The sequence below is a fragment of the Podarcis bocagei genome (assembly GCF_964188305.1).
Source record: "Podarcis bocagei genome assembly, chromosome: 13".
In the NCBI taxonomy this organism is placed as follows: domain Eukaryota; kingdom Metazoa; phylum Chordata; class Lepidosauria; order Squamata; family Lacertidae; genus Podarcis; species Podarcis bocagei.
Window position 1 is genome coordinate 26905883 of NC_138138.1, and position 26627 is coordinate 26932509.

Consider the following 26627-nt stretch of genomic DNA (forward strand, 5'->3'; position numbering starts at 1 on the left):
CAGTGAGCGCTCAGGGCTGATTTCCTTCAGAATGGAGAGGTTTGATCTTCTTGCAGTCCATGGGACTCTCAAGAGTCTCCTCCAGCACCATAATTCAAAAGCATCAATTCTTCGGCGATCAGCCTTCTTTATGGTCCAGCTCTCACTTCCATACATCACTACTGGGAAAACCATAGCTTTAACTATACAGACCTTTGTCAGCAAGGTGATGTCTCTGCTTTTTAAGATGCTGTCTAGGTTTGTCATTGTTTTTCTCCTAATAAGCAGGCGTATTTTAATTTCATGACTGCTGTCACCATCTGCAGTGATCATGAAACCCAAGAAAGTAAAATCTCTCACTGCCTCCATTTCTTCCCCTTCTGTTTGCCAGGAGGTGATGGGACCAGTGGCCATGATCTTAGTTTTTTTAATGTTGAGCTTCAGACCATATTTTGCGCTCTCCTCTTTCACCCTCCTTAAAAGGTTCTTTGATTCTTCCTCACTTTCTGCCATCAAGGTCATGTCATCTGCATATCTGAGGTTGTTGATATTTCTTCCGGCAATCTTAATTCCGGCTTGGGATTCCCCTGCCCCCCTCTTCCTCTGCCAGTGTTGCCATGCACTGAAGAAACTTCCACAAAAGAAATATGTTCTTCCTTAAACAGTTATTGGAGTGAACTCTTCCCCAGTTCCTCTGCCCTTCCTCTCGGAAGACAGAAGAGTTCGTCAGGCAGCCTTGAGCTGTTTGCAAAAAACCCAAACAGGCACCCTCACTGCATCAGAACTTTATCACCCACTGGCATGGTGTTTAGTCTCTAGGGTAACATGCTCATTGACAGAGGCAAAGGGCAGGGAGATGAACTTTTGGGGGACTAAATATTAGAACCATAGAAATGTAGAGTTGGAAGGGACACCAGTGGACATCTAGTCCAACCCCCTGAAATGCAGGAAACTCAGCTAAAGCATCCATGATGGATGGCCACCCCCTTCCTGGTTCTAACCTGCTATTCATCCATCACTGATACCATTCCACACTGCTTCTTTTTCTCTTGCCCCAACCCCAAATATTGCATTGCTTCTTGAACTTTTGTGAGACAGAAATCCACATCATGATTCCCACCCACCCCCCAAGCCTCAAACAGACCCTTTAATGTGAGTGACCCTTCTCTCTGTTAAATCAGCCCTTTATGAAGAACAGTGAGGACTGGAATTTTCACTCTGAATTTTCACTCCATACATGGCTTGCATGCAATAGGTCCCCAGATCATTCCGGTTCTCCAAGTAGGGTTGGAAAAGACCCTTGCCTTGCCTGAAACCCTGGAGAGCTTTCTCTCTGGGTTTCCCAAACTTTGGACTCCAATTGTTTTTGGACTACAGTTCCCAAGACTAGTGATGAGGGATGATTGGAATTGTAGTCCAAAAGCAGCTAGAGACCCCAGTTTGAGGAACCCTGATGTAGACAGTAGTGAGCTGGATGGACAATTGTTCTGACTTAGTATAAGGAAGATTCCTAGGGATGCGGGTAGCCCTGTGGTCTAAACCACTGAGCCTCTTGGGCTTGCCAATCAGAAGGTCTGCGGTTCGAATCCCCACTTTGGGGTGAGCTTCTGTTGCTCTGTCCCAGCTCCTGCCAACCTAGCTGTTCAAAAGCATGCCAGTGCAAGTAGATAAATAGGTACCACTGTGGCGGGAAGGTAAACAACGTTTCTGTGTGCTCTGGTTTCCGTCACAGTGTTCCATTGCACCAGAAGTGGTTTAGTCATGCTGGCCACATGACCCAGAAAGCTGTCTGTGGGCAAATGCCAGCTCCCTCAGCCTGAAAGCGAGATGAGCACCGCAACCCCATAGTCGCCTTTGACTGGACTTCACCATCCAGGGGTCCTTTACCTTTTTACCTACCTGGGTACCAGGGAAGCAGTTAAGGCTCCCCTTTAATTCTGTGTTTTATTAAACCCATGACTTAGAGCAGCTTGCCAAACAATGATTGATATTTCAGGGTTTTTTTAAAAAAAAATAGCAATCATGCAATGCAGCCTTCACCGTCCTGGCCTCCTCCAGATGTTGTGGACTCTTATTTATTTTATATCTGTACACCACATTCTCATAAAATATCAAGCTGGGATACAGCAATATAAGCTTTTGCTGGGTGGGGCTGCTGGGAGTTGTAGTCCAGTACATCTGGGGGGTACTGGGTTGGCAAAAGTTGATGCAATGTGTGGAAACTCATCTAACACAAATGTCCACAAAGCCTTAAGCACTGGTGGACTAGTAGGAAACGTGTGCTTTTCCGGCTTCTGGTGGACTGGTGTTTAAAGGCACATCGACCCCTGTTTATGACATCTGCCTGGATAGCTCAGTTGGTTAGAGCGTGGTGCTGATAATGCCAGGCTTGCAGGTTCGATCCCTGCAAGGGACAGCTGCATATTCCTCCTTAGCAGGGGGTTCAGCTAGATGCTTGTCAGGGTCCCTTCCAATTCTTCTATGATTCTACAGATTGTTGTAGGGATTAAATGAGGAGGGGGAGAACCATGTAGGCCACCTTAAGTCCCTGGGTGGGTGGGTGTGAGGAGAGGTGGGATATAAATGCAACACATAACTAAAACTCAAGAGCAGCAACTGAGCACAGAGCCCTCTACCCTCCTGCTATTTCCAACAACTGGTGTTCAGAACTGTTACTGCCTTTGTGGACGCAGAGCCTAGGCATCATGCTGATGGAGAGAGCTGACGTTCCCATGTTGACGTTTTGCCTGCCTTTTCCCCCAGAAAAGGAGACGGCTTTGTATCTGTGGCCACCGATTCCTCTACGCGGTGCCTTCAGCAGCACCAAGCAGTGCTGTGGTGTGAGGTGCCAGCTGATTGGCAGAGAGCGCCTGGTGGGCGGGCATCCTAAGCAGATAAGAGCTTGGATCAGAAGTGCCAAAGGTTGGTCTGGGGAGAGAGAGAGGAGAGTGTGCTTGGGTTTGGGAAGCGCTGGGAAGGACACAGACAGAATCGCAGGGTCATAGAACTGCAGAGTTGCAATGGGCGCTCTCGGGGCAGCCCCGTCTTGGCGATGGCTCTGCATCGTCCTGGTGCTTGTGGGGCTGGCTCCCCTCACTGCTGCTCAGTACTGGTGGTCTTGGGGTCGACAAGAACCCACAACTGTGATGATGCCAACAACCCCCAAAGGTAGGTGCAAAAGGCTTTCCATTGCTCTTCTATGCGGTGAAGGGGTTGGAAATGTAGGAGGCTCCAGAAAGGTTAATCTCAGATGTTTGGAGCAGAGAGGGCTTAGAGTCAGTTATTGCTGCTTGGTTGGGTTGTAAACAGAGCAAGATGGTACAGATGGAGGAAAGGGGCTAGGAGTTTGCAACGGGAGGTATTCGGACTGCAGCTATTTGAGGTTAGAGCGACCGCCATATAGCTGTGTGGCAGGCAGGATTTCAACAGGTGCTGCTTTCCCCTGTGTGGAGATGCAGTGTGATGCACAGCTTTCGCTCCCAAAAGTTGCACAGCATCTGTGCACATGGGGTCTGCCTGTTGAACTGCTGCCTTTTCTGCTGCTATGAGAGCTACAGAAGCCTTGCCAGGGGAAAGTTGGGGAGAGTGCTGTGTGGTGGATAGCACGCTAAACTCTGACAGGGGAGACTTGGGTTCAAATTTCTGCTTAGCCCTGATGCTTCAAGAGCAGTATTGGCCAGGTTGGTCTCTGGCCTGAACTACCTCACAAGGCTGTTGTCAGCCCTACCCTGAGCACAGAAGGAGGAAGAATTGCAGAAGGAGGAAGAATGTACGATGAGAAAAGTTAGGAAATATGATTTGACTGTGATGTGGTTCAATGAAATAATGATATTGGAAACCGCTACATATAACTACTAAGAAATTCAGATGCAAAGAGATTTGAGGAAGTCAAATAACATGTTTATGAAGATGGATTTTAATTAATTAATTAAGTGTTATTGTAGTGATGATTTGTTTTATTTTATGTTCCATATTCTTTTTTCTTTTTCCTATTTCTCTCTTCTTCTTTTTTAGTATTGTTAATTTTTTTCTTTTTGTTATGTTTATGTATGAAAAATAATAAATATTATTGGGGGGGGGGGAGGAGGAAGAATTGGATGTACTTACTTTTACTTACTTACTAAATTTGTACGCCGCCATATACCTGTAGGTCTCAGGGTGGTTTACAATTGGATGCAGCAATAAGAAATAAAACAAACATGGCATTTTCCTAACTTTGGCTTTTCTTTCCTGATAGCTCAGATGGTAGAGCATGATACATTTAATCTCAGAGCTATGGGTTCGAGTTCCATGTTGGGTATATTGCGGGGGGTTGGACTTAGATGATCTTTGTGATCCCTCCCAGCTCTTATGATTCCGTGATTCCGCTGCTCTGGAAAATGAGCGTCAGAAACGGAGCGGTTTCCTTTTACATTTAGGATGCTCTGATGTGGTGGTAGCCCCTAACATGGTTTTGTTTTGCCTTCCCAGCCACGGAAGCAGATGTGGAAGACCCCACTGAGAAAATGGTCCTGAGCACCCCCACCCTTTGGGACACACCGGGGACATTTACAGAGGAGGTGGCTGTCTCCTCTGAAGCAACAACACCAGACCTGGTAAGCAGTTGCTGTGGGATGGCTGGGTAAGGCCAGGGCATGCCTAGCACCCATGTTCGTGGCGAATCATCTAGCAAATTTAGCAGAACTCTAGAACTGGAGGGAGCTTTGTAGGCCATCAAACTGGTACAGCAGGCATGGGGAATCTGTGGCGCTCCAGGTGTTGCTGCACTACAACTCCCAACACCCCTGGAGATACTGGATGGGGATCCTGGGAATTGGAGTCCAACAACATCCAGGCAAGCCACAGGTTCCTTGTCCCCTGTCCCTGCACTCACTACAGCATGAGAAACCTCTGGCCCTCCAGATGTTGTCCGGCACTAGTTCAGATCAGCCTCAGTCAGTGGCTAAGAATGACAAGAGTTATGCAGTGGTTCTCAACCTGTGGGTCCCCAGATGTTGTTGGACTACAACTCCCGTCATCCCTGAGCTCTGGCCTTGCTAGCTAGGGGTGATGGGAGTTGTAGTTCAAAAACATCTGGAGACTCACAGGTTAAGAAAGGCTGCTTCCGGAGGGTCACAGGCTCCCCCCCCCCCTGATCTGGTGTAACCCTTTGCTTCATGCAAGTGAGCAGGGTTGGGGTTTTTTCATCTGAGAAGGCTCCTATGCCTTTAAGAGCAGTGTGGCAAGCAGAGAGTTGACTATACTTCTATAGCCATCACTATATTTCTATACAGAATAAAGCTTTCACCTCCTAGATTTATGGCTTCCTCACAGCTTCCTAATAAAGCAAGGGTTTGACAGTGTGACAACATGCCTGTGACGGATATGTAAAATCAATTTGAAGGGAGAGCGCAGCTGCAAAGGCATGTGTTGGTAACTGGGTGCATATTTGTTTTATTTTACTTCTATTTATTGTGTTTCTATCCCACCTTTTGTATTCCAAGGAGCTCAAGGTGCCACAAAATATTCTCCCCTCATTTAATCCCCACAACAACCCTGTGAGGTAGGTTAAGCTGAGAGGCAGTGACTAGCCCAAGGTCAACCAGAGAGCTTCATAGTCGAGTGGGGATTTTGAACACCTTAAATCACTTTACAAAATAACACTTCGCGTTTATGTAGTGTGTTCAAATCACTCATAGCATTTTGCATGATTTCCGTAATCTTTTGTTTAGTTAGCCACCACTATCACCTCCCCCCTCAGTAATATAGGTTGTCGGAAGAGGACTATGGTTATCAAGTTGTATGCTCTCTGTGCGCACACACATGGAATCCTGGGAACTGTAATTTGTTAAGGGCGCAGGCGATGCTTTTTTTCTGGGGGTACGCCGGGGTAGGCATACCCCTAAACATTTTGTGAATCTTTGTAGTTTTGTCCATTTACTGTATTTATTTTTCCCAATTTGAACTATAAAATGGTGATTTTATTGAGTCAAAATGAGAGTAAACATTTTTGTAGAGGGAAAAAAAGCCCTGGGCGCAGGGAATTGTAGCTCTGTGAGGGGTAAACGACACTTCCCAGCAGTGGCGTAGCGTGGGGGTGCGGGGGGGGCCGGCCACACAGGGCGCAACATCTGGGGGTTAGGGTTAGGGGGTGCAAATCCACGGGTTGGGGGCGCAAATCCACGGGTTAGGGGCGCAAATTACTTGCCTTGCCCCGGGTGCTGACAACCCACGCTACACCACTGCTTCCCAGGGCTTGGGGTGGGTGCGCTTTAAATGTGTGGTGTGTGTGTGTTCATGTCCGTAGCTCAATTTGAACTGAGGACTTTCAGGCCAATAGCCATGTTCTGCACTAGCCAGAGGTGATATGTCTGACTTTGCATGTGAAATAAGTTTGTTTTTGAATCTGGATGAGTGAATTCACAAGTGAGTGGGTGAGTGTGTAGCAGAAATAAGAACAAAATTGTACCCAGAGAGGTCACCCAGCGTATGTTCTGGCCTCTGGAAGGGCATAAATAAGCTTTTTCTAAAAGAACAACCCAGAATCAGGACCAACAACCCTATCTTTTTCATTTTCAAACACTTGTGTAAGAACTTGTCTAGTATCCAAAGTCTGTTTGGGGGCCTAATCCGGCCCGCCAGTCGGTTTAATCTGGCCCGTGTGGCAGTTTATTTGCTGGGGTAAAATCCCAAAAAACCCTCAACAACTTCGGCCCCCACGGCCCTTCACTTCATCAAATCTGGCCCTCTTTGCAAAAAGTTTGGACACCACGGGTCTAGTGCAATATTAAATGTTCCATAATTATGGATATGCTTCATGTTCACACTTCACGTGCAAGAATGGGAGATTATATTGGGGGTTGGAAAAAGAGAGAGAAGATTCATCCTTTTGCAACTCCTTTACTCCCTGAGCAGAAAAGGTTTTAGAAGTATATCCATGAACACTATTCAGTGATCGGTGACCAGAAAGCTGCATTCCTTTGAGTGAAGCTGCAGCTTTCAGCACATGTCGTCTCATTACTACCTGAGAAGGGGCGTATATACAAGATTGCAATCCTGTATGTAATAATTAATCTGTAGGAGCAACCACCTCCTCATTCCATTCAGTTATAAAAGGGGAGGGGAGCCCTTGGCCGTGAGCAATGAAGAAAACATGAAGGACACGCAGCAATCAAACAGTTCCTCTGTTAAGTTCACTGGCGGAACTGGCATAGAAATAAGGAACTGGAAAGTGATAACCCACTGCAGTGTAACATGGAGATTCTGCTCTCCATGTAAGACCATTGATTCATCTGGCTGAGTATTATCTCCCCCAGGGAGAGGACCTATAGTCTAACAACATCTGGAGGACCACAGGCTCCCCATCCTTGGTCTATATCTGGTGTGGGGAACCTATGACCGTCCAGATGTTGCTGACTACAACTTCCACCATTCCTGTTTGCTGAGGCTGGTGGGCATTGTCATTCATCAACATCTGGAAGGTCAGGGTTCCCCATCTTTGATCTACACTGGCAGTAACCGTCCAGGGCTTCAGAAATAAGTCTTTCACCATCTTTACCTGGAGATCACCAGCAATTGAATCAGCAATGGATAGCTCAGTTGGTTAGAGAGTAGTGCTGATAACGCCAAGGTGGCAGATTTTATCCCTGTATGGGACAGCTGCATATTCCTACTGCCGTTGGACTAGATGATGCTCAGGTCCCTTCCAACTCTAAAGTCCTATGATTCTGTGATTGAACCTGAGATCTTCTCATACAAAGCATGTGTTTTACCTCTGAGCTATGGTCTCTCTGCCCTGCCACCCGGTAGTCTGAGGAAATGGGGAATGTTTACATGCACACCTTTAAGGTAAAGGTAAAGGGACTCCTGACCATTAGGTCCAGTTGTGGCTGACTCTGGGGTTGCGGTGCTCATCTCGCTTTATTGGCCGAGGGAGCCGGTGTACAGCTTCCGGGTCATGTGGCCAGCATGACTAAGCCGCTTCTGGCAAACCAGAGCAGCGCACGGAAACGCCGTTTACCTTCCTGCCGGAGCGGTACCTACTTGCACTTTGACGTGCTTTCAAACTGCTAGGTTGGCAGGAGCAGGGAGTGAGCAACGGGAGCTCACCCCGTCACGTGGATTCGAACCGCCAACCTTCTGATCAGCAAGTCCTAGTCTCTGTGGTTTAACCCACAGCGCCACCCACGTCCCACTGCGCACCTGTAACGCAGCACATAAACAGACTGATCAGTTATCCTTTAACCACCATGTTGTACTCATAGCCAAAGTGCTTCAAGAGAGGCATCTGCCTGCAAAGAGAATGCAAGACGAGACGGACCTTTGGTCTAATCCAACAAGGCAATTCTTGTGTTCTAGGGGGTTGTGAGCGGCAGCACAGGAACATACGTGTGGCTGTGTTTCCACGCACACACCCTGTAAAGTACACCGTCCTCCTTTGCACTCCCACACCCTGCAGGTTAGGTGCACTTGCTGCCCCACAGCCTTTCAGCCTCCTTACCCCCTTGGCATCTCAGCATGAAAGGCTTATGGCAATTCAGGCCAGACGGCTGCTCATCTGAGCATGCTCCTGATGTGGGAGATGCAGACCAAAGTCCCAAGGCCAGCTCCCCCACCCTGAGACACACAATCACTTGCTTTTCTCTCTTGGTTCCTTTCTCTCCACTTTATCAGCAACCAAGGTCCTGTCAGACACAACAAATCCTTGGATTCAGTACATGTACAGGGCTTAATTGGCCAAAGGGAAATGGCTAGAAAGGGACCAGCCCAAGCAAGCGTTGTGTGTCCTGCTTTTACAGAGGAGAGTCCTCTGTTTTGAAAGGCTGTCAGGAGATGCTCCTCTGTTTGATGGTGTCTTCCATTGGAAGGTGCCCTTCCTCTTCCTAATTTTTAAACAATACTTTTGTAAGTGTAGGTTTTTGCCTTTATTTGGGCTGCTTGGTTGGGATGGCGTTGCCTGTTTGGGCAGCGACGATGACAAATGTTTCCTGCTGGGGTTTTTTAGCTCTAGATTATTTGTTTGGGGGAAGTGTGGTGCTTTGCCTGTTTTGGATGGTGGTGGTTCTGAGCATTGCCCTTTTTTATCCTGCCAAATGGGTAGTTTCTGGTGCCCCCCAAGAGTTGGTGTAGAATACAATGGCCAGACTGAGAGCTTCCACCTGAGAACATGTGACACCATTGTTAAAACAGCTGCCCTGGCTGCCCACTTGCTACTGAGAGAGGTTCGAGCTTGTTGTGTTAATTTACAAAGCCCAGGGTACCGCAGGGTACACCTTGTGTTATATCCCAGTAGAGGTTTAGGGTTTGTGTGTGTGGTTTTTTTGTAAAAGAAAAAAAATTGGAATTTTTATGAAAGTGATACAAAACAGTACCAAGAACAAGGCAAAAAAATTAAAAAAATACAGAATAATCAAACCAGATGTTCCTGATCCCAGTCACTGAGATCATCTGCAAGAGCATCGTCGGTCATTCCCTAAGTTGGTGAGGCTTGTTTGACAAGATACTGAGCCTTTAGTGTCATCTGTGATGTTTCTACGTTTTTAGAACTGGGATTTTTGTATGCTGCTACATTTGCTATAGAATTACTGTTCTATTATTGCTGCTATTATTAAATTATTCTTGCAATCTGTTGGTTTGGTGATGCCTTGCCCTGATTGTCACTTTCAGCATAATTTTGTGTGTATGTGAAAAGGTGTCATACAGATAAATCGATTGTGATTTGGATTTTTTTGCTTGCTTTGCGGTTAATATTAGTTAGGCATAAGCCCAGTTCTAGGGATGCGGGTGGCGCTGTGGGTTAAACCACAGAGCTTAGGACTTGCTGATCAGAAGGTCAGCGGTTCGAATCCCCGTGACGGGGTGAGCTCCCGTTGCTCGGTCTCTGCTCCTGCCAACCTAGCAGTTTGAAAGCACGTCAAGTGCAAGTAGATAAATAGGTAAGGTAGCGGGAAGGTAAACGGCGTTTTCGTGCGCTGCTCTGGTTTGCCAGAAGCGGCTTAGTCATGCTGGCCACATGACCCGGAAGCTGTACGCCGGCTCCCTCGGCCAATAAAGCGAGATGAGCGCCGCAACCCCAGAGTCGGCCACGACTCGACCTAATGGTCAGGGGTCCCTTTACCTTTACCTAAGCCCAGTTCTGGTGTCTCTCTCCTCTCCCAATCCCATGTTATTAACGTTGTATGAATAGGAAAGTGGGGGGAGCACTCTCACTGCCACCCCTCACTGCCTCTCATTGCCATCGCTGCTCCCACAGCCCCTCACATGCCGAGAGGACTGAACCTCTGCCACGGGGAGCCTTTTTTCTACCCCATAGGCTCTCTAGATCTTCCACTGCAGGAGTGGTTCGAGTTCAACAACAAACTTTTATTCTCAGCTATAATTGATCTCGCAGGTGAAGAATGCTTTCATTTTTATAAATCTTTATTATCTGTACAGTGAATCTTTGTATGAGTGAATGCTTTGTTATCCAGTTGTAGCTGTGCTGGGTCTTTGTACTTTTGTCCTTCCAGACCGTAAAGCTTTATAGTTTACATTTCTGGTTCTTCTTTTTCCCATCCTTTTTTGTTATGCTTACCCTTTGTTTGCTAATAAAAAATAAAATTAAAAAACAAAACAATCAGGGTGCTAGGGAACACGGCCCTTATTCCCTCTCACATGATAATTGTGGGGGGGGGGGACCTGAAGAGGACTATAGGGATTCAAAATTCATATCTATGGTCTTAACCCCTTCATGCATTAATTAGACCAGGGTTTCCCAAACTTGGGTCTCCAGCTGTTTTCGGACTACAGTTCCCATCATCCCTGACCACTGATCCTGCTAGCTAATAATAATAATAAATTTTATTTATATCCCGCCCTCCCCAGCCGAAGCCGGGCTCAGGGCGGCTAACAACAATCAAATAATCAAACAGTCAAATAGTCACACAATCTAAAAATATTTCATTATAAAAATTAATTAAATCAAATTGATGGCAACCAATTAAGCAAAATTCTGTGCAGGTTGCCAGAGGAGGGAGTCAGGCTGCGCCCTGACCAAAGGCCTGGCGGAACAACTCTGTCTTGCAGGCCCTGCGGAAAGATGTCAAGTCCTGCAGGGCCCTTGTCTCTTGTGACAGAGCATTCCACCAGTTTGGAGCCACAGCCGAGAAGGCCCTGGCTCTAGTTGAGGCCAGCCTAACCTCTCTGAGGCCTGGGACCTTGAGGATGTTATTATTTGCAGACCGTAGGTTTCTCTGTGGGGCGTACCAGGAGAGGCGGTCCCGTAGGTACGAGGGTCCTAGGCCGTATAGGGCTTTAAAGGTTAAAACCAGCACCTTAAACCTGATCCTGTACTCCACCGGGAGCCAGTGCAGCTGGTATAGTACCGGATGAATGTGATCTCGCAGCGAAGACCCCATAAGGAGCTAGAGATGATGGGGGTTGTAGTCCAAAAACAACTGGAAATCCAAGTTTGGGAAACATTGAATTAGACTGAAGCATGTTGGTTATATGAGACTTGTTATCCCACAAACATTATGTCAGGCTGTGGTGTGCCCACAAATTCAATTTTTCCCCCTCCCAGGCTACCTCTGCAGCTGACAAGGAGGAAGTGTTTCCTGGCATGGATTTTCCCTTTCAAAACATCATTGAAGGCAGCACTGAGGATGAAGATGATGAATTTTTACACAGCCTAGTAACATCACCAGGGAAGGAGGTGTCAACTGAGCTGGTACACTTCTGTTATTTTCTGTAGCAAGTGGGTTGTTGTAATCTAGATATCTTCATCTGCCCCTGAAGGCTGGCTCACACGGCAGCTGCTGCCTACCTAGTTTTAGGGCTTATCCACATCTCTGCTCTTCCCAGGCATGGTCCATGCTTTAGAAAAGCTCAGTGTTCAAGCGCCTTCCTTTTTTCTTTTTTTCTTTTGTTCCAGATGTTTCTCCATGGAAACCTGTTCTTTAAAGTTCAGTTGAAACAAATAATAATAATAATAATAATAATAATAATAATAATAATAATAATAATTTATTATGTATACCCCGCCCATCTGGCTGGGCCTCCCCAGCCACTCTGGGCGGCTTCCATAAAAACAAAAAATACAATAAAATATCACACGTTAAAAACTTCCCTGAACAGGGCTGCCTTAAGATGTCTCCTGAATGTCAGGTAGTTGTTTATCGCTTTGACATCTGCTGGAAGGGCGTTCCACAGGGCGGGCGCCACTACCTAGAAGGCCCTCTGCCTGGTTCCCTGTAGCTTTGCTTCTCGCAATGAGGGAACCGCCAGAAGGCCCTCGGCGCTGGACCTCAGCGTCCGGGCAGAATGATGGGGGTGGAGACGCTCCTTCAGGTATACTGGACCGAGGCCGTTTAGGGCTTTAAAGGTCAGCACCAACACTTTGAATTGTGCTCAGAAACGTACTGGGAGCCAATGCAGGTCTTTCAAGACCGGTGTTATATGGTCTCGGCGGCCGCTCCCAGTCACCAGTCTAGCTGCCGCATTCTGGATTAGTTGTAGTTTCCGAGTCACCTTCAAAGGTAGCCCCACGTAGAGTGCATTGCAGTAGTCCAAGCGGGAGATAACCAGAGCATGCACCACTCTGGCGAGACAGTCCGCAGGCAGATAGGGTCTCAGCCTACGTACCAGATGGAGCTGGTAAACAGCTGCCCTGGACACAGATTTGACCTGTGCCTCCATGGACAGCTGTGAGTCCAAAATGACTCCCAGGCTGCGCACCTGGTCCTTCAGGGGCACAGTTACCCCATTCAGGACCAGGGAATCCCCCACACCCGCCCGCCTCCTGTCCCCCAAAAACAGTACTTCTGTCTTGTCAGGATTCAACCTCAATCTGTTAGCCGCCATCCATCCTCCAACCGCCTCCAGACACTCACACAGGACCTTCACCGCCTTCACTGGTTCTGATTTAAAAGAGAGGTAGAGCTGGGTATCATCCGCATACTGATGAACACCCAGCCCAAACCTCCTGATGATCTCTCCCAGCGGCCGCATGTAAATGTTGAAAAGCATGGGGGAGAGGACAGAACCCTGAGGCACCCCACAAGTGAGAGCCCAGGGGTCTGAACACTCATCCCCCACCACCACTTTCTGAACACGGCCCAGGAGGAAGGAGCGGAACCACTGTATAACAGTGCCCCCAGCTCCCAGCCCCTCAAGACGGTCCAGAAGGATGCTATGGTCGATGGTATCAAACGCCGCTGAGAGATCCAGCAGAACTAGGAAACAGCTCTCACCTTTGTCCCTAGCCCGCCGGAGATCATCAACCAGTGCGACCAAGGCAGTTTCAGTCCCATGATGAGGCCTGAATCCCGACTGGAAGGGATCCAAATGGTCCGCTTCTTCCAGGCGTGTCTGGAGTTGTTCGGCAACCGCTCGCTCAATCACCTTGCCCAGGAATGGAAGATTTGAGACTGGGCGATAGTTGGCCATCGTGGCTGCATCTAAAGATGGTTTTTTAAGAAGCGGTTTAATAACCGCCTCTTTCAGCGGGTCTGGGAAGGCTCCCTCACGGAGGGAAGCATTCACCACCCCACGAAGCCCATTGCCCAGTCCTTCCCGGCTAGCTTTTATAAGCCAAGATGGGCAAGGATCCAGGAGACAGGTGGTTGGTTTCACTCGTCCAAGCAGCCTGTCCACATCCTCGGAGGTAACAGATTGGAATTGATCCCACTCAACTTGACTAGACAGAACTCTAGCACTCTCCCGCCCCGGCCCTGCTCCCACGGTGGAGTCTACTTCTTCCCGAATCTGAGCGATTTTATCTGCAAAAAACTTTGCAAAATCATTGCAGGAGAACATGTGGCCCGTACTGGGCCCCGATGTTGCAGGTGGTTCCACTAAATTGTGAACCACCTGAAAAAGTCTCCTGCTGCTGTTTTCTGCAGATGCAATAGAGGTGGTGAAGAAATTCTTCTTCGCCGTCGCTATCGCCACTTGGTAGGCTCGACGTTGAGCTCTAACCTGTGTCCGGTTCAGATTCGGAATGAGTTATCCGCCACCGGCGCTCTAGCCGTCTCAACGATTGTTTCATTGCCCTCAGATCCATGGAAAACCACGGGGCTGTCCGGGCTCCATGCAATCGGAGAGGGCGCTTCGGAGCCAAACAGTCAATAGCCCTGGTTAACTCCACATTCCAGCGGGCCACCAGGGAATCAGCTGAAAGGCCATCAACATGGGATAAAGCATCCCCTACCACTCTCTGGAAACCATTTGGATCCATTAAGTGGCGGGGGCGGACCATCCGAATTGGTCCCACCTCCCTGCAGAGGGGATGGGTCGCAGAGAAGCCCAGTTGCACCAGGAAGTGATCTGACCATGGCACTTCTTTCGTTTCGCTTTTACTTAGTGTCAGATCACCAACATCCATAGAGGTAAACACCAGGTCCAAGGCATGTCCACGGCTATGGGTTGGGCCAGACTTATTCAGGGACAGCCCCATGGAGGCCATGCTTTCCACGAAGTCCCGAGCGGCCCCTTGTAAGGTCGTGTCGGCATGGATGTTAAAATCCCCTAGGACGACCAAGCTAGGTGTCTCCAGGAGAACATCCGCCACGACCTGAAGCAGCTCGGGCAGGGAATCCTTGGTGCAGCGGGGAGGTCGGTACACCAAAAGGAATCCTGTACTGCCCCTATTGCCCAACTTCCAGAACATGCACTCAGAAAACTGGGTCTTCCCAATAGGACGCCTGGTGCAAACTAATGACTTCCTAAAAATCACTGCAACCCCCCCTCCCCGCCCACATGACCTGGGTTGCTGTGCGTAAGAGAAACCTGGTGGACAAGCAGCGGCAAGGACAGGCCCATCTGCTTCATCCAACCAAGTCTCTGTTACACATGCCAGGTCAAATCCTCCATCCATGATCAAGTCATGGATGGCAGTGGTCTTATGAATCATTGACCTGGCATTGCACAGCAGCACCTTCAGGTCATGTGGGTATCCCTTGCTGATTCTAGTATCCATCCGGTCAGGACCAGACCCGGAGGCAGGGATAGTCCTCAGACAACGACTAAACCTGCCTCCTCTGTAATGACATGGTCTGGTCTTAGCGTAACTCCTCCTCCTACCCGTGATCACCGAGATCGGTTGTCCCAGTGCATCCCCCCCTGTGGAACATGCCCCAGCCATTTTATGGGCTGGGGCCCACTCCCCGGCAGCCCTGAACCCTCCCCCTAAAAACAAAATAACACCTTAAACAAACAAACAAAACCAATAAAACAATACAAACAAAAAATGTAAAAATTACAAAAACATCAAAATAACATCAAATGGCATTCCATGGAAAAACCTCTGCAAATGACTAAGCAAAGGGAGTGAAGAAAGCAACAAATTAAAGAATCAGCTACCATTTTGAAAAACAGAGAGATGTGTGCGTTGTGTAGCTCCTGGGTCTTCCTACACCATTAGAAGATAGCAGCACTTTGCTTTTGGAGGCCTGCTCAGTGGCAGGGAGGAGGAGACTTGGCGTCTTAGTTGGCATCTTACAAAATATGATTTCCTAACTGTTATCATCTTGTCATCTCAGGAAGATGCAAAACCTTCAATGTCTTCAGTTCACCAAACCACAATCCGGGGAGATTCTGAGACTAAAGAGGTACATTTGGGATTCTGTTCTGGAAAAAAACAGTGCTACATTGAAAGAAAGGAATGTGGGGGGGGGGAGTTAAAGGGATAGTAACCAGAAGAAGCAAGTCCTTTATTCAATGGAACTTATTTCTGAGTAAACATACATTAGTTTATTGCCTTCTGGTGTGTGTGTGGGGGGGGGGGTTTGCTATAGTGAATATAGCACTAAAGCAGTGTTTCCCAACCTTTTTTGGGCAAAGGCACACTTGTTTGATGAAAAAAATCTCGAGGCACACCACCATTACAGCCCCGTGACGTCAGCGCATAGCGTCACGCCGGGAGGGACGCACGAAAGTGTAAGTTTCAATTTTTTTTTCTCCCCCTTGCCGGGGAACCTCCAAGCTTTGGGGGTGGGGGGGGAGGAGGCAGCAAAGCGAGGCAGGAAGGAGAGCGCAGCTTGGCTGGGTGAGCTTTGGCAGGGGCAGGGAATGAGAGCCGCGAGGCGGGCGCTGCGGACGGAGGCGCTGCCCGCCGAGCTTGCAGGCAGCCAGGCAGGCAGACGGCGAGAGCCCCGCGCTGGGCGGCCTCTCCTCGCCACCGCCGCCCCGCCTCTCGCCACCCGACTCGCCCGCCTCCCTCCAGGCAACATCTCGCGGCACACCAGGCAACATCTCGCGGCACACTAGTGTGCCGCGGAACAGTGGTTGGGAAACACTGCACTAAAGGGCCATGTGGAACCACCATTTTAATTCCCGCTCCCCCCCCTTTTTTTTCCTTTTTGCTGAGGTGCTGAAAATTCTCTGTTAGGTAATCCTTGCTTTGCTTCAGAGATCTACAATTCCCAAGGTTCCTTTTGGAGACAGAGTGAATTACTGTTAAGCCACTTTTAACCTGCAGTATGGATAGAATCAAAGTGGCTGGTCTTGAATAGCAACCATCATCAGAGATGCACTGTTTAGAGAATTCTCAGTTTGTTCATTTCGCCCAGTTAGAAAACACTTTTCTTTAAACCTCCCAGAATGTCTACTAATGACTCCTTTGCACACCTTTCATGCAAAGCCTGTGACTGAAAAATCTTGGTGGCCTCCGGCGAATGTTACAAAGGAGACCCCTCAGAAGGCTGAAGTGAGTCAATACAGGGTTTTGGTAGCCATGGGGTTTGGTAATCCATGCCATATTTTTGTGAGGCATCATCACCAATACAGTTAATCTCAGCCACTCCTCTGTAGGTATATTGCCCAGGACTTTTTGAAATATTTCAGGACCTCCCTGGGGATTTAGGAAGATACACTGAAAGACATTGTACTGGTTATTTGGAAGGCCCGCCCACCCACATGACACAGTCATTGACACTGAGACATTGACAGACACAGCTTTGCTCAAAAACAATATGGCGTATTTTTCAGGATTCTACGAGTGGTTAATTTCTAGAGAGTGAAATGCCAGGCTTTGACTCTCTGACCATGCTCCATGACCTCTGACTGACACTTCCCTCATCAAATCCCAGATTGATATGAATGGTTATCTTGATAGGTCTTATTACATTTTCATTACAAAGGTGCACCTTAACAATGTAAACAGGCAGGGAGGTTATCTGATTTTTGTCATTGTCTTGTGTCTCAGGAGGACCCACATGTCTCAACTCCTGATGTTCACCAAACCGTGGGCAGGGGAGACTCTGTGGCAAAAGAGGTATGTAGGGAGTTCGCTATCGAGAAGCCAATGCCACTATGGAAGAAGGGGGAAAGGGGGAAACAACTCAAGGGACAGTAACCAGGATAAGCAGAACCGTCATGTTTGCTATACCAACTTCCTGGAAAGTATATGTGTATGTTTTGCAGGTAAGGTTTACTGGTAGGTTTGGTTCACATTTTAACACAAACTCTACCTAACCTTCACTTTGCAAAGCAATACACTCAAGATGGCGGGGGTGGCAGCTTTCAGCCTGAGGGCTGCATTCCCTTCTGGGCAAACTTCTGAAGGAGTCATGGCCTCCCCAAAGAATTCCAGGGACTGTAGGAGATCCCTATTCCCCTCAGAGAGCTACCAATCCCAAAGTGGTTTAACAATCAGCCCTTCTTCCTAGGGAACTATGGGATTTCTAGCTCCATGAAGGGAACAAGTCTCCCAACAACTCTCAATACCCTTAACAAACTACAGTTCCCAGAATTCTCTGAGGGGAAGCCATGACTGTTTAAAGTGCTATAATACTGCTTTAAACGTACACTGCAGATGGAGCCTTGTTTTTGTCAGCTACTGTCCCTTCCAGATCTGCAGTTACATGGAAAGTAACAATGCACCTTAGCAATGTAAAATGGCAGGGAGGTTATTCGATTTCCTAACTGTTGTCATCTTGTATCTCAGGAGGAACCGCAACTCTTGACTCCTTCTGTTCACCAGACCATGGTCAGGGGGGACTCTGTGGCAAAAGAGGTATGTAGGCAGTTCACGATCAAGAAGTCCATGTCGCTGTGGAAGAAGAATTATGGCAGCCTGACAGAGAGGCCTGGAATGGCAGCACTATTTCTTTTAAATCAGTACACTATTGTGACATTTATATCCTACTTCTCTTCCGCAAAGTTCAAGACAGCATATGTGGTTCTCCTACTCATTTTTTTAATCCTCACAACAATCCTGTGAAGTAGGTCAGGCTGACCATGTAACTTGGCCCAAGGTCACCCAGTAAGATAAAATACTGTCAGATAAAATATTGTCCTTCCAGTTCTACAGTTACATGGAAAGAGGGAAAGAAGGAAGTTTTTTTAAAGTCTGGAATAATCAGGTGGAAATGACCCAGAAGGAAGGAACTCTGATGGGATGAAATAATAGGGTAGATTTAGAAAGGTGGGGGTGAGCGCTCTCTCTCTCTCTCTCTCTCTCTCTCTCTCTCTCTCTCTCTCACACACACACACACACACACACACAGAGAGAGAGAGAGAGAGGGGGGGGGTGGTTTAAAGTCTCTGATATGGCCATGGAGGGCCTTGAGGTATGTCTATATTAGGGTTGTCATATTTCAAGTAAAAATCTGGACACAAAAATTGGTTAAACTTTTTTAGGGCAATCACCTCATAGCATCTCCACCACTGCCAAGCCTAAACCAGAGCCTGGGTTTCCACAACCTGAGCCTGAAGCAGAACCACCCAAGCACATTTTTTTAATAAAACAAAAATCCAGGACATTTGCTTCAAAATGTAAAATTCTCCCCAGATGGGCATGTAGGACCCGCAGAAGAGGACATGTCCAGGACTTCCTGGACGTATGGCAACCCTAGATTCCTGACCTGCTGAAAAAAAGTTTTAAATGTGTAATTTATTTATTTTTTTGGCTTTTTGACAGGTGGTTACGAAAGAGGAAACCTCATCCATTTCCCCTCCCAAGACAGCCGCTGCCTCCATTATTGGGGTAAAAAAGGGGGAAGTTGATGTTTGGGACTACAATTCCCATCATCCCTGACCACTGGTCCTGTTAGCTAGGGATGATGGGAATTGTAGTCCCAAACATCTGGAGGGCCGGAGTTTGCCTATGCCTGCTCTATGGGTTATGACCTTCCTCTCTGTGTTCCATTGGTGAGAGGTGATCTATCGCTAACTACTTTTTCTGTTTTTCTTAGATGCATAATCTTTCCCAGTGTGTCTGTCCGGCAACACCAGGCCCTCGTGGTGCAAAGGTGCGCATCTAAGCTTTCTCCCCCTGGGTTGGGTTGCTATGGTAATGGCAAGTCCAGGCCAGTCTGCAGCTGAGGGTGTGTCTAGTCTACAAAAGGCAGTTTCAAACACCATCTTAAAGAACATGCATAAGGCAAATGAAAACCCATTGGGTTTCCCCAGCCATAAAGAAGGCCACATCTATACTACTATGGTTGCTAGCTGTGCAAAGAAGCTGTGCCTTTTGAGGGTGGCACAATAACCAGGCATCCAAAAGCTGCAACTGTCCCCCATCTCTGTATCTCCTTGCTGAGAAGCATTCATGCTGTTGAGCTGTACTGATCTATTGTTTTGGAGCTGTTAGTCCAGCCTTCCCTAAGGGGCATCCTGGCGCTGGGACTGATGGGAGTTGTAGTCCAAAACATCTGGAGGGCAGCACCTGGTTGGCCGAATGCTGTGTTACTATGGAGACTCTAGCTACTAGACAAATAAATCTCAAGTGGGAAGGATGCTATTGCACTTAGGTCCTGCTTGTGGGCTCCTCCTAGGCACCTGCCTGGCCACTGTGAGAAGAAGATGCTAGACTAGATGGGCCATTGACCTGGTCCAGCAGCTCTCTCCTTATGCTCTTTGCCTACAGTGAGCTGAGAAATATTTCACTCTGTATGGAAGAATCATAGAATCGCAGAGTTGGAAGGGAACCTGAGGGTCATCTAGTCCAACCCCCTGCAATGCAGGAATCTCAGCTAAAGCTTCCATGACAGATGGCCATCCAACCTCTGCTTAAATACCTCCAAGAGTCCTATGGAATCCAGTTAAGATGACTTTAAAGCCCTAAACGGCCTCGGTCCAGTATACCTGAAGGAGTGTCTCCACCCCCATCATTCTGCCCGGACACTGAGGTCCAGTGCCAAGGGCCTTCTGGCGGTTCCCTCGCTGCGAGAAGCCAAGTTACAGGGAACCAGGCAGAGGGCCTTCTCGGTAGTGGCACCTGCCCTGTGGAACGGCCTCCCACCAGATGTCAAAGAGGGGGTGGGAAACTGCCAGACTTTTAGAAGACATCTGAAGGCAGCCCTGTTCAGGGAAGCTTTTAATGTTTAATAGGTTTTTGTATTTTAATATTCTGTTGGAAGCCTCCCAGAGTAGATGAGGAAACCATTATTATTATTATTATTATTATTATTATTATTATTATTATTATTATTACTTGTCCCTAAAGGAACAATCCTGGCCCCATCTCCAGCCATACATTTAAGTTCCCCCAAAATATGTGTGCATAAGCTTCTCCCAGAAGCCATTCAAAATAAGTGTGCCCAAAAGTAGACCATGAGTTGCCTGCTGGCATTGGCTCCAGTCTGCCTGTCTAAACAAGTCCAAGACTCCAGAGGTTTCTAAGAGAGAAGGGAAGCGCTTTGCACAGCAGGAGATTGAGCACAGACCTTTGCTGTAGATATTGACTGCTGCCTGAATCCACAGCGCACGCCTCTCATCCCATGTTCTTTCCTATGGCAGGGAGACAAAGGTGACCAGGGTCCTCCAGGAGAAAGAGGACTTCCTGGGGAAAGAGGGCTAGCAGGCAACCCAGGCCAACCTGGACCTGCAGGACCCCCGGGACCCCCAGGCCAGCCCCTTCCAGGAGCTCCAGAATGTGGTGGTGCCAATGGTGGAAATGAAAAGGTGAGACTGGGCCAGCGGGAGAGAACTGAGGTCACTTCCTGATGAGTTGTTTGTTGAGCATTCATCCCGATTGGCTTCCACAAAGTTTGTGGAGAGGTTAGACAGCTCTGAGCACTCATTTTGATTTATTTGGGGGGTGGGGGTTATGACGTCACATCAAGAAGCTATCAACACACACCTTCCTGTGTGTTTCCCCATCACTTTGGTTATCACAAAAAGAAAAGACTGCTTTGTGGAGGGAGTGTGTGTGTTGTGCAACAGCACCAAGTCAACTTTAATTGGGCAACCGGAATGTGCCAATATGTGATTGATCCACAGCGGAAGATAGCAACACTTTGGAAGCACAGAGGCCAGGCGGGTTTCCAGGCTCTGTGCGTTAAAATCTTTTTCCAGCGCTTTGAAGTATCATCAACTTTATGAGCAAATGTTTTCAGGCTTTCAAGGAGGTTTCTAACACTTGGGCCCATGCTACAGTCCCAATCTGGATTGGCAGAGGCAGCACCGGTTATTTGCATGGAAAGAAAAGTTTCCATTTGTGTTAACTGAAGCTTTTCTTCCAGGCATAGGAGAGATGTCCAATCCAGATTGGGACTGCAGCAGGGGGAAAGTATTCAAGTCCTCCCTGCCAGGTTCCCAATGCCTGCCGTTTATTTATTTTTTAAAAGCCATTCATGCAGTTGCTATTTTTTGGGAACAGCTTCTCTTCTGCTTTGGCCCTAAGACACTCACACATGCATTATATCAGCACAAGGTAGACATGGAATTGCAGCCCTGTCATGTCTTGTTTATCTTTTAAACCTAGTTCTTACTGAAGCGATAAGCTTTTATCAGGACTACGGATGGTGGGTAGGAGCTTGCATGGTTGAATGCAAAGAAATTCCCTGCACACTGCGCCACTCTTCTCCCTTACATGCTAGCTTTCTGCAATTGGGGTTTTTTTGTGGAGGGAAATATTATTGCGTTGCTCCCACCTCCCATCTGAAGTGATCCAACTCAGACCCAGGTTTATACTCTCAGGAAAAACTAGATCTTAGCTTTGGTTTCCTATGAAGTCAGAAATCTTGACAAATGCATTAGCAACTTCCCAAAGACGCTGAACGATATTTTTTCTGCCTCTTAAAAGATCAACAATACACCTCGTGCCTCTTTTGTCATTTTTCCTAGGGGGTCAGCATCATGGAAGGGCCCCCTGGTCCAATGGGCTACCCAGGTCTTCCTGGACCTCCAGGATACCCTGGTCAGGAAGGACCCCAAGGGCCCCCTGGCCTTCCAGGGCACGAAGGTCAGCAAGGTACGCCAGGCCTCCCTGGCACACCCGGCCAGCCTGGCCCTCCAGGATCCACAGGGCCTGCAGGCATGCCGGGGCCAGTGGGGGCAGAGGGAATTCCCGGAGCCATGGGCCCTGAAGGGCATCCAGGACTTCCAGGCCACATGGGGCCACCAGGACCACCAGGCACCCCTGGGCAGAAGGGGCCTCCAGGACGAGAAGGGCTTCCAGGGAAGGACGGGCCAAAGGTAAGCAGTGCTGAAAGTGGGGTCATGGGTGAACTGTCAGAGGTGCAGTGGCGTAGCGTGGGGGGTGCAGGGGGGGCCAGCCACACCGGGCGCAACATCTGGGGGTTAGGGTTAGGGGGCGCAAATCCACGGGTTAGGGGGCGCAAATTACTTGCCTTGCCCCAGGTGCTGACAACCCACGCTACGCCACTGCAGAGGTGGGCGGCCTAATAGCAGGAAGGCAGGATAGAAGGGAGAGGAAAGCTAAATAAGACGGGCAGGAACAGGGTCACAAACTTGCAGGCCTCCTCCTACCTACGCCCTGTAACAATGACAGGTGTTTTGCTAGCTGGTAGATAAATGCCTGAATTTCCAAAGCAATTTGGGTGGGTCTCTGCTTGCCTTGAAGAAGAGTGGGTGGGTGGGCGTGAATCAGAGGCGAGGAACACCAAGCCTACATTTCTCTAATAATAATAATAATAGTAATGTTGGTGCAGTGGTACCTCGGTTGTCAAACGTCATCTGTTCCGGAAGACCATTCGACTTCCAAAACATTCGACAACCGAGGCGCAAAGGGCCGCCTGCAATTTCCATTGAGAAAACTGAAAAACACACCGCAGAAGCCGTTTAGCTTCTGAGGTGTGTTCGAAAACGGAAGCAATTACTCCTGAGTTTTCGGCGTTTGAAAAATGAAACATTCGGCTTCTGAGATGCTCAGAAACCGAGTTACCACTATACTTACAAACCTTGGGTTTCTGTTTTAGGACTTGTGATAATGTTTGTGGTTTATTCTTGCAGGGTGAGAAGGGTGAGGTTGGTCTACAGGGTCCTCCTGGCAATCCGGGTGTGAAAGGTGAAATGGGGCCTCAGGGTGCACCTGGGCCCATGGGTCCTCCTGGTGAGAATCAGGTGAGTGGAAATGCGCTTTGCTCTGAGCTAGCATGCTCTCTGATACCCATCTGGGATTGCTTACTTATGGCACACTAAGGCCATGTACACATTTCCGCTTACTCTGCATCCAGTGCTCTCCCACCGCTGGTTTGTGAAGACATATACACACGACACTAACCACAATCCACACCTGTCCTGTAGTGTCTTGAGGAAGGTTGCATTCTGACGTGTTTTTCTCCCACAAACCAGCTTCCATCTGATCATGAGAGCCATATGAAAGCATGAGGGTTGCCTGACCTCCAGGTCTGACCCGAAGTCCTCAGGTTTGCCTGCCCTCCATCCAGGTGGCAGGAGGAGGGTTTGAATGTCCAGGTGGATGGGAGTGCCTTTAATAGTAAAAATTATTATTATTAACAGAACTGTGCATTCAGCTTGAAGGCTCTAGCCCAGCAGGAGCTGGCTGCAAATTATAGCATAGACACTGTGGGAGATCTGCCTTCCTTCTCCTCTCTCCTCTCCCCTCTCCCAATTAACTTCCGTCTCCATGATCCACCAGGGGCCTCCCTCAGAACATCAAATAAATAAATAAAAAGGAGTATTCCATGGATGCCTAGATCCAGGTTTAGGGCAAGTACTCTTTGGCTAGAGGAACCCCAGCAGAGATTTAAAATCTCAAAATATGCAGCAAAGTAAAGAGTGGAAATATAGGCTATTAGATCTTAAAAATAATCCCTTCTAAGTTGCTTCCAAAATTCCCCTCAGTGGCAGACTTTGGGCTCTCAAATTTCAGTAGCACTATATGCAACACTAAAATTCTGCACACACCCTGCCTCTTGCACTCCATTCGAAAGCATTGTTTTAGTGCCCCCTGCAATGCGGGGCCCAGTGTGACCATACCGGTCATGCTACCCTTAAACCGCTTCTGTTCCCTCTTCCCTTAGCATAGAAAGAGACCACATGTAAGTGGTTTACTTACAATCTCTTCAACAGTCATATTCATGTGTTTTTCCATACATCGGCAAGAAAACACAGGCAGTAAAACTTAGGTTCCAAAGTGGTGAATGCTTCTAAATTATTTATATAGAAACACAAAGATAGCTTGCTTAAGCCACACAGCCTTAGCTTGAAGCATCCAACTTAGACCTCCTTACAGGTAGGGTTCACATGATAATCCTTCCACCCAAGGTAAGGAGGAGTGACCTGGCCAAGCCTGGCAAGACAGCTTGCTCTGTGGTCTTAAAGCCTTCATGCATTAATTAGACTTAAGCATGCTGGTTATATGAGGCTGCTTATCCCACAGAAGTGGGGTAAGATGGCCCCAAAGGCAAGCTAGTGTATAACTTTCATCAAAACTTTCAAGACATTATGACCACAGACACGAGCCTGCCAAAGCATAGGGTGATCCTGGTTACATTTTAGAAGCTAAATGGAACCTGGAATTGTGATAGTTACGAGGCTTCCGTTGCTTCCTATTGATCCTTGGGCCCTTGCCCCTCCATGCGGGACTGCTTTTTATTCTTCCTTGCCCCTTCCATTTCCGCCTTCCACTCCCCCAGTTGTTGCAAAAAAGAGAGGAGAAAATCCTTTTTTCCCCCCTTAAGATGAACGGACGTTGAAAATTATACATATAAATATAAATGTATAATATATAATATAAATATATAAATATAAACAGGTATGTGCAAAAATTGTTCTTAATTGGCACATAAACACCAAAGTCTGCCAAGAACACAGGTCCGAAGGATCTGTCACATGCATGGGCAGTTGTTGGGGGGGTCTTCCTTATGGGTTGCATCAATGCCCTTCTCTTCTCTCTTTGTAGTGCAACACTCGTGCAAGAGTTCCTGGGCCTCCAGGTCCTAAGGTGAGTATGAAGCCTATCAAGCAACATGGCAGAGATGGGGGGGAAGCAGTGGCCTTCCAGATGTTCTTGGGCTCCAGCTCCCTTCAGTCCCAGCCAGCAATGTCAATGGTGAGGGATGATGGGGGTTGTAACCTGACATCTGCAGGGCTGCAGGTTCCCCAGCCCTACTTGTACTGGCATGCTTTCAAACTGCTAGGTTGGCAGGAGCTGGGACAGAGCAACAGGAGCTGACCCCGTCGCGGGGATTCGAACCGCTGACCTTCCGATCAGCAAGCCCAAGAGGCTCAGTGGTTTAGACCACAGCGCCACCCTTTCCCCCATCCCTGTCATACCAGCAGGAGAAACAAGGTGGTGCAGGCAGGGCATCCAAAATCTCTGTGTGTGGGCTACCACCGCAAAGACAACGGTGTGTAGTTAGGTTGTGGACTAGAGCTGACTTTGGATACCCTGGAAATTCTTTTTCTTCCTCACTTTCACCACCCCTGCCTCCAGTTACAAGGGGAAGAGTGGAGAGATGGGTGGTGGGCTGCCTCTCCTTCCTTTCTCTTTGGGTGATGCCCCTTCTTCAGAAGGATGCAATAGGAGCCCTCGCTCACGGAGCCCACCTCAAAGTTTTCATCGTGAGCTGAAAGGATGCAAAAAGTGGAAAACCCAGAAAACCCATGATCGCGAATTCTATTCATCCTTGTTCGTATCTGTGTTTATTTTTGCTCATATCCTCTCGTGATATGTGTCTCTTCCTCCCGGGGGAAAAAAATCCTTTTGCGTGTCTCTTCAGCATTCTTGCCATCTTATCTTCTCCCTGCTTCTCTGGTCTCTGTTTTGCCTTGTATCAAAAGCAGAGCGGCTGTGAGTCAGAGTTGAGGGACTCCAAGCATACATTTTTCTTTAAAAATAAAAAATTAGTACTTACAAACTTTGGATTTCTGTCCAGCTCTCTCTCCCTTTCCCTCCACCTTCCTCTGCTTCTGCCTTGCCGCTTGCGTATGTTCGCATCAGTGCTTTAAAACACAGCAAGGTTTGCTCCAATGCAGCTGTAAAATGGGAAAGTGCCGGGACAAAAAAAAATCCCTGCTCCTACGTGGAGTTCTGAAGCACGGACCTGTGCCTGCAGAGTGCAGTGCAAAAGGATGTATAGCTAAGCCCTTAGTTTCATGCTCACAGGGGGCCTGTCTAATCAGTTAATCGTGGATTAATCCTGGAATTGTAGAGCTGGAAGGGACCCTGAGGGTCATCTAGTCCAACCCCCTGCAATGCAGGAATCTCAGCTAAAGCAGACATGCAAGGAGGCCATCCAACATCTGCTTAAAAACCTCCAAGGAAGGAGAGTTCTCTCCTTGCAAAGAGCAGTGCAAAATAGCCAATTCTAAGAACTTTTGGGTATCAGCATGAATTTGTGTGTGTGTTTGACTACAAGGCCACAGACTTCCTGAGTTCATACTTTAAAGTGCAGGGAAGTTGCCTGCAACTTTAGATCTGCTTTGCTGGGTTGTGGCAAAAGCCCATTTACTACTCCAGCCATGTATTCCCCTGCAAT

At 48.0% G+C, this 26627-nt stretch overlaps 2 protein-coding genes across 3 annotated transcripts in view; both read left to right on the forward strand.

The window, feature by feature from the left end:
* LOC308571666 (uncharacterized protein) lies at positions 1 to 16547 on the forward strand (the record flags this gene model as incomplete). Its single annotated transcript, XM_081167312.1, has 5 exons — positions 1 to 3147; positions 4450 to 4574; positions 11519 to 11665; positions 15477 to 15545; positions 16536 to 16547. The coding sequence occupies exons 1-5, from the start codon at positions 3000 to 3002 to the stop codon at positions 16545 to 16547; spliced, it is 501 nt and encodes a 166-aa protein (XP_081023438.1). The 5' UTR covers positions 1 to 2999.
* Positions 16386 to 26627, forward strand: part of LOC308571057 (uncharacterized protein) — a 24057-nt gene continuing 13815 nt past the window's right edge. For both annotated transcript variants that reach the window (XM_081166351.1, XM_081166352.1), the window contains exons 1-9: positions 16386 to 16642; positions 17141 to 17209; positions 17882 to 17950; positions 18857 to 18922; positions 19131 to 19187; positions 20677 to 20841; positions 22006 to 22356; positions 23134 to 23244; positions 25049 to 25090. In XM_081166351.1, the coding sequence (XP_081022477.1) occupies positions 16547 to 16642; positions 17141 to 17209; positions 17882 to 17950; positions 18857 to 18922; positions 19131 to 19187; positions 20677 to 20841; positions 22006 to 22356; positions 23134 to 23244; positions 25049 to 25090 (1026 nt within the window). In that variant the 5' untranslated portion in view covers positions 16386 to 16546. The remainder of the gene's footprint in view (positions 16643 to 17140; positions 17210 to 17881; positions 17951 to 18856; positions 18923 to 19130; positions 19188 to 20676; positions 20842 to 22005; positions 22357 to 23133; positions 23245 to 25048; positions 25091 to 26627) is intronic.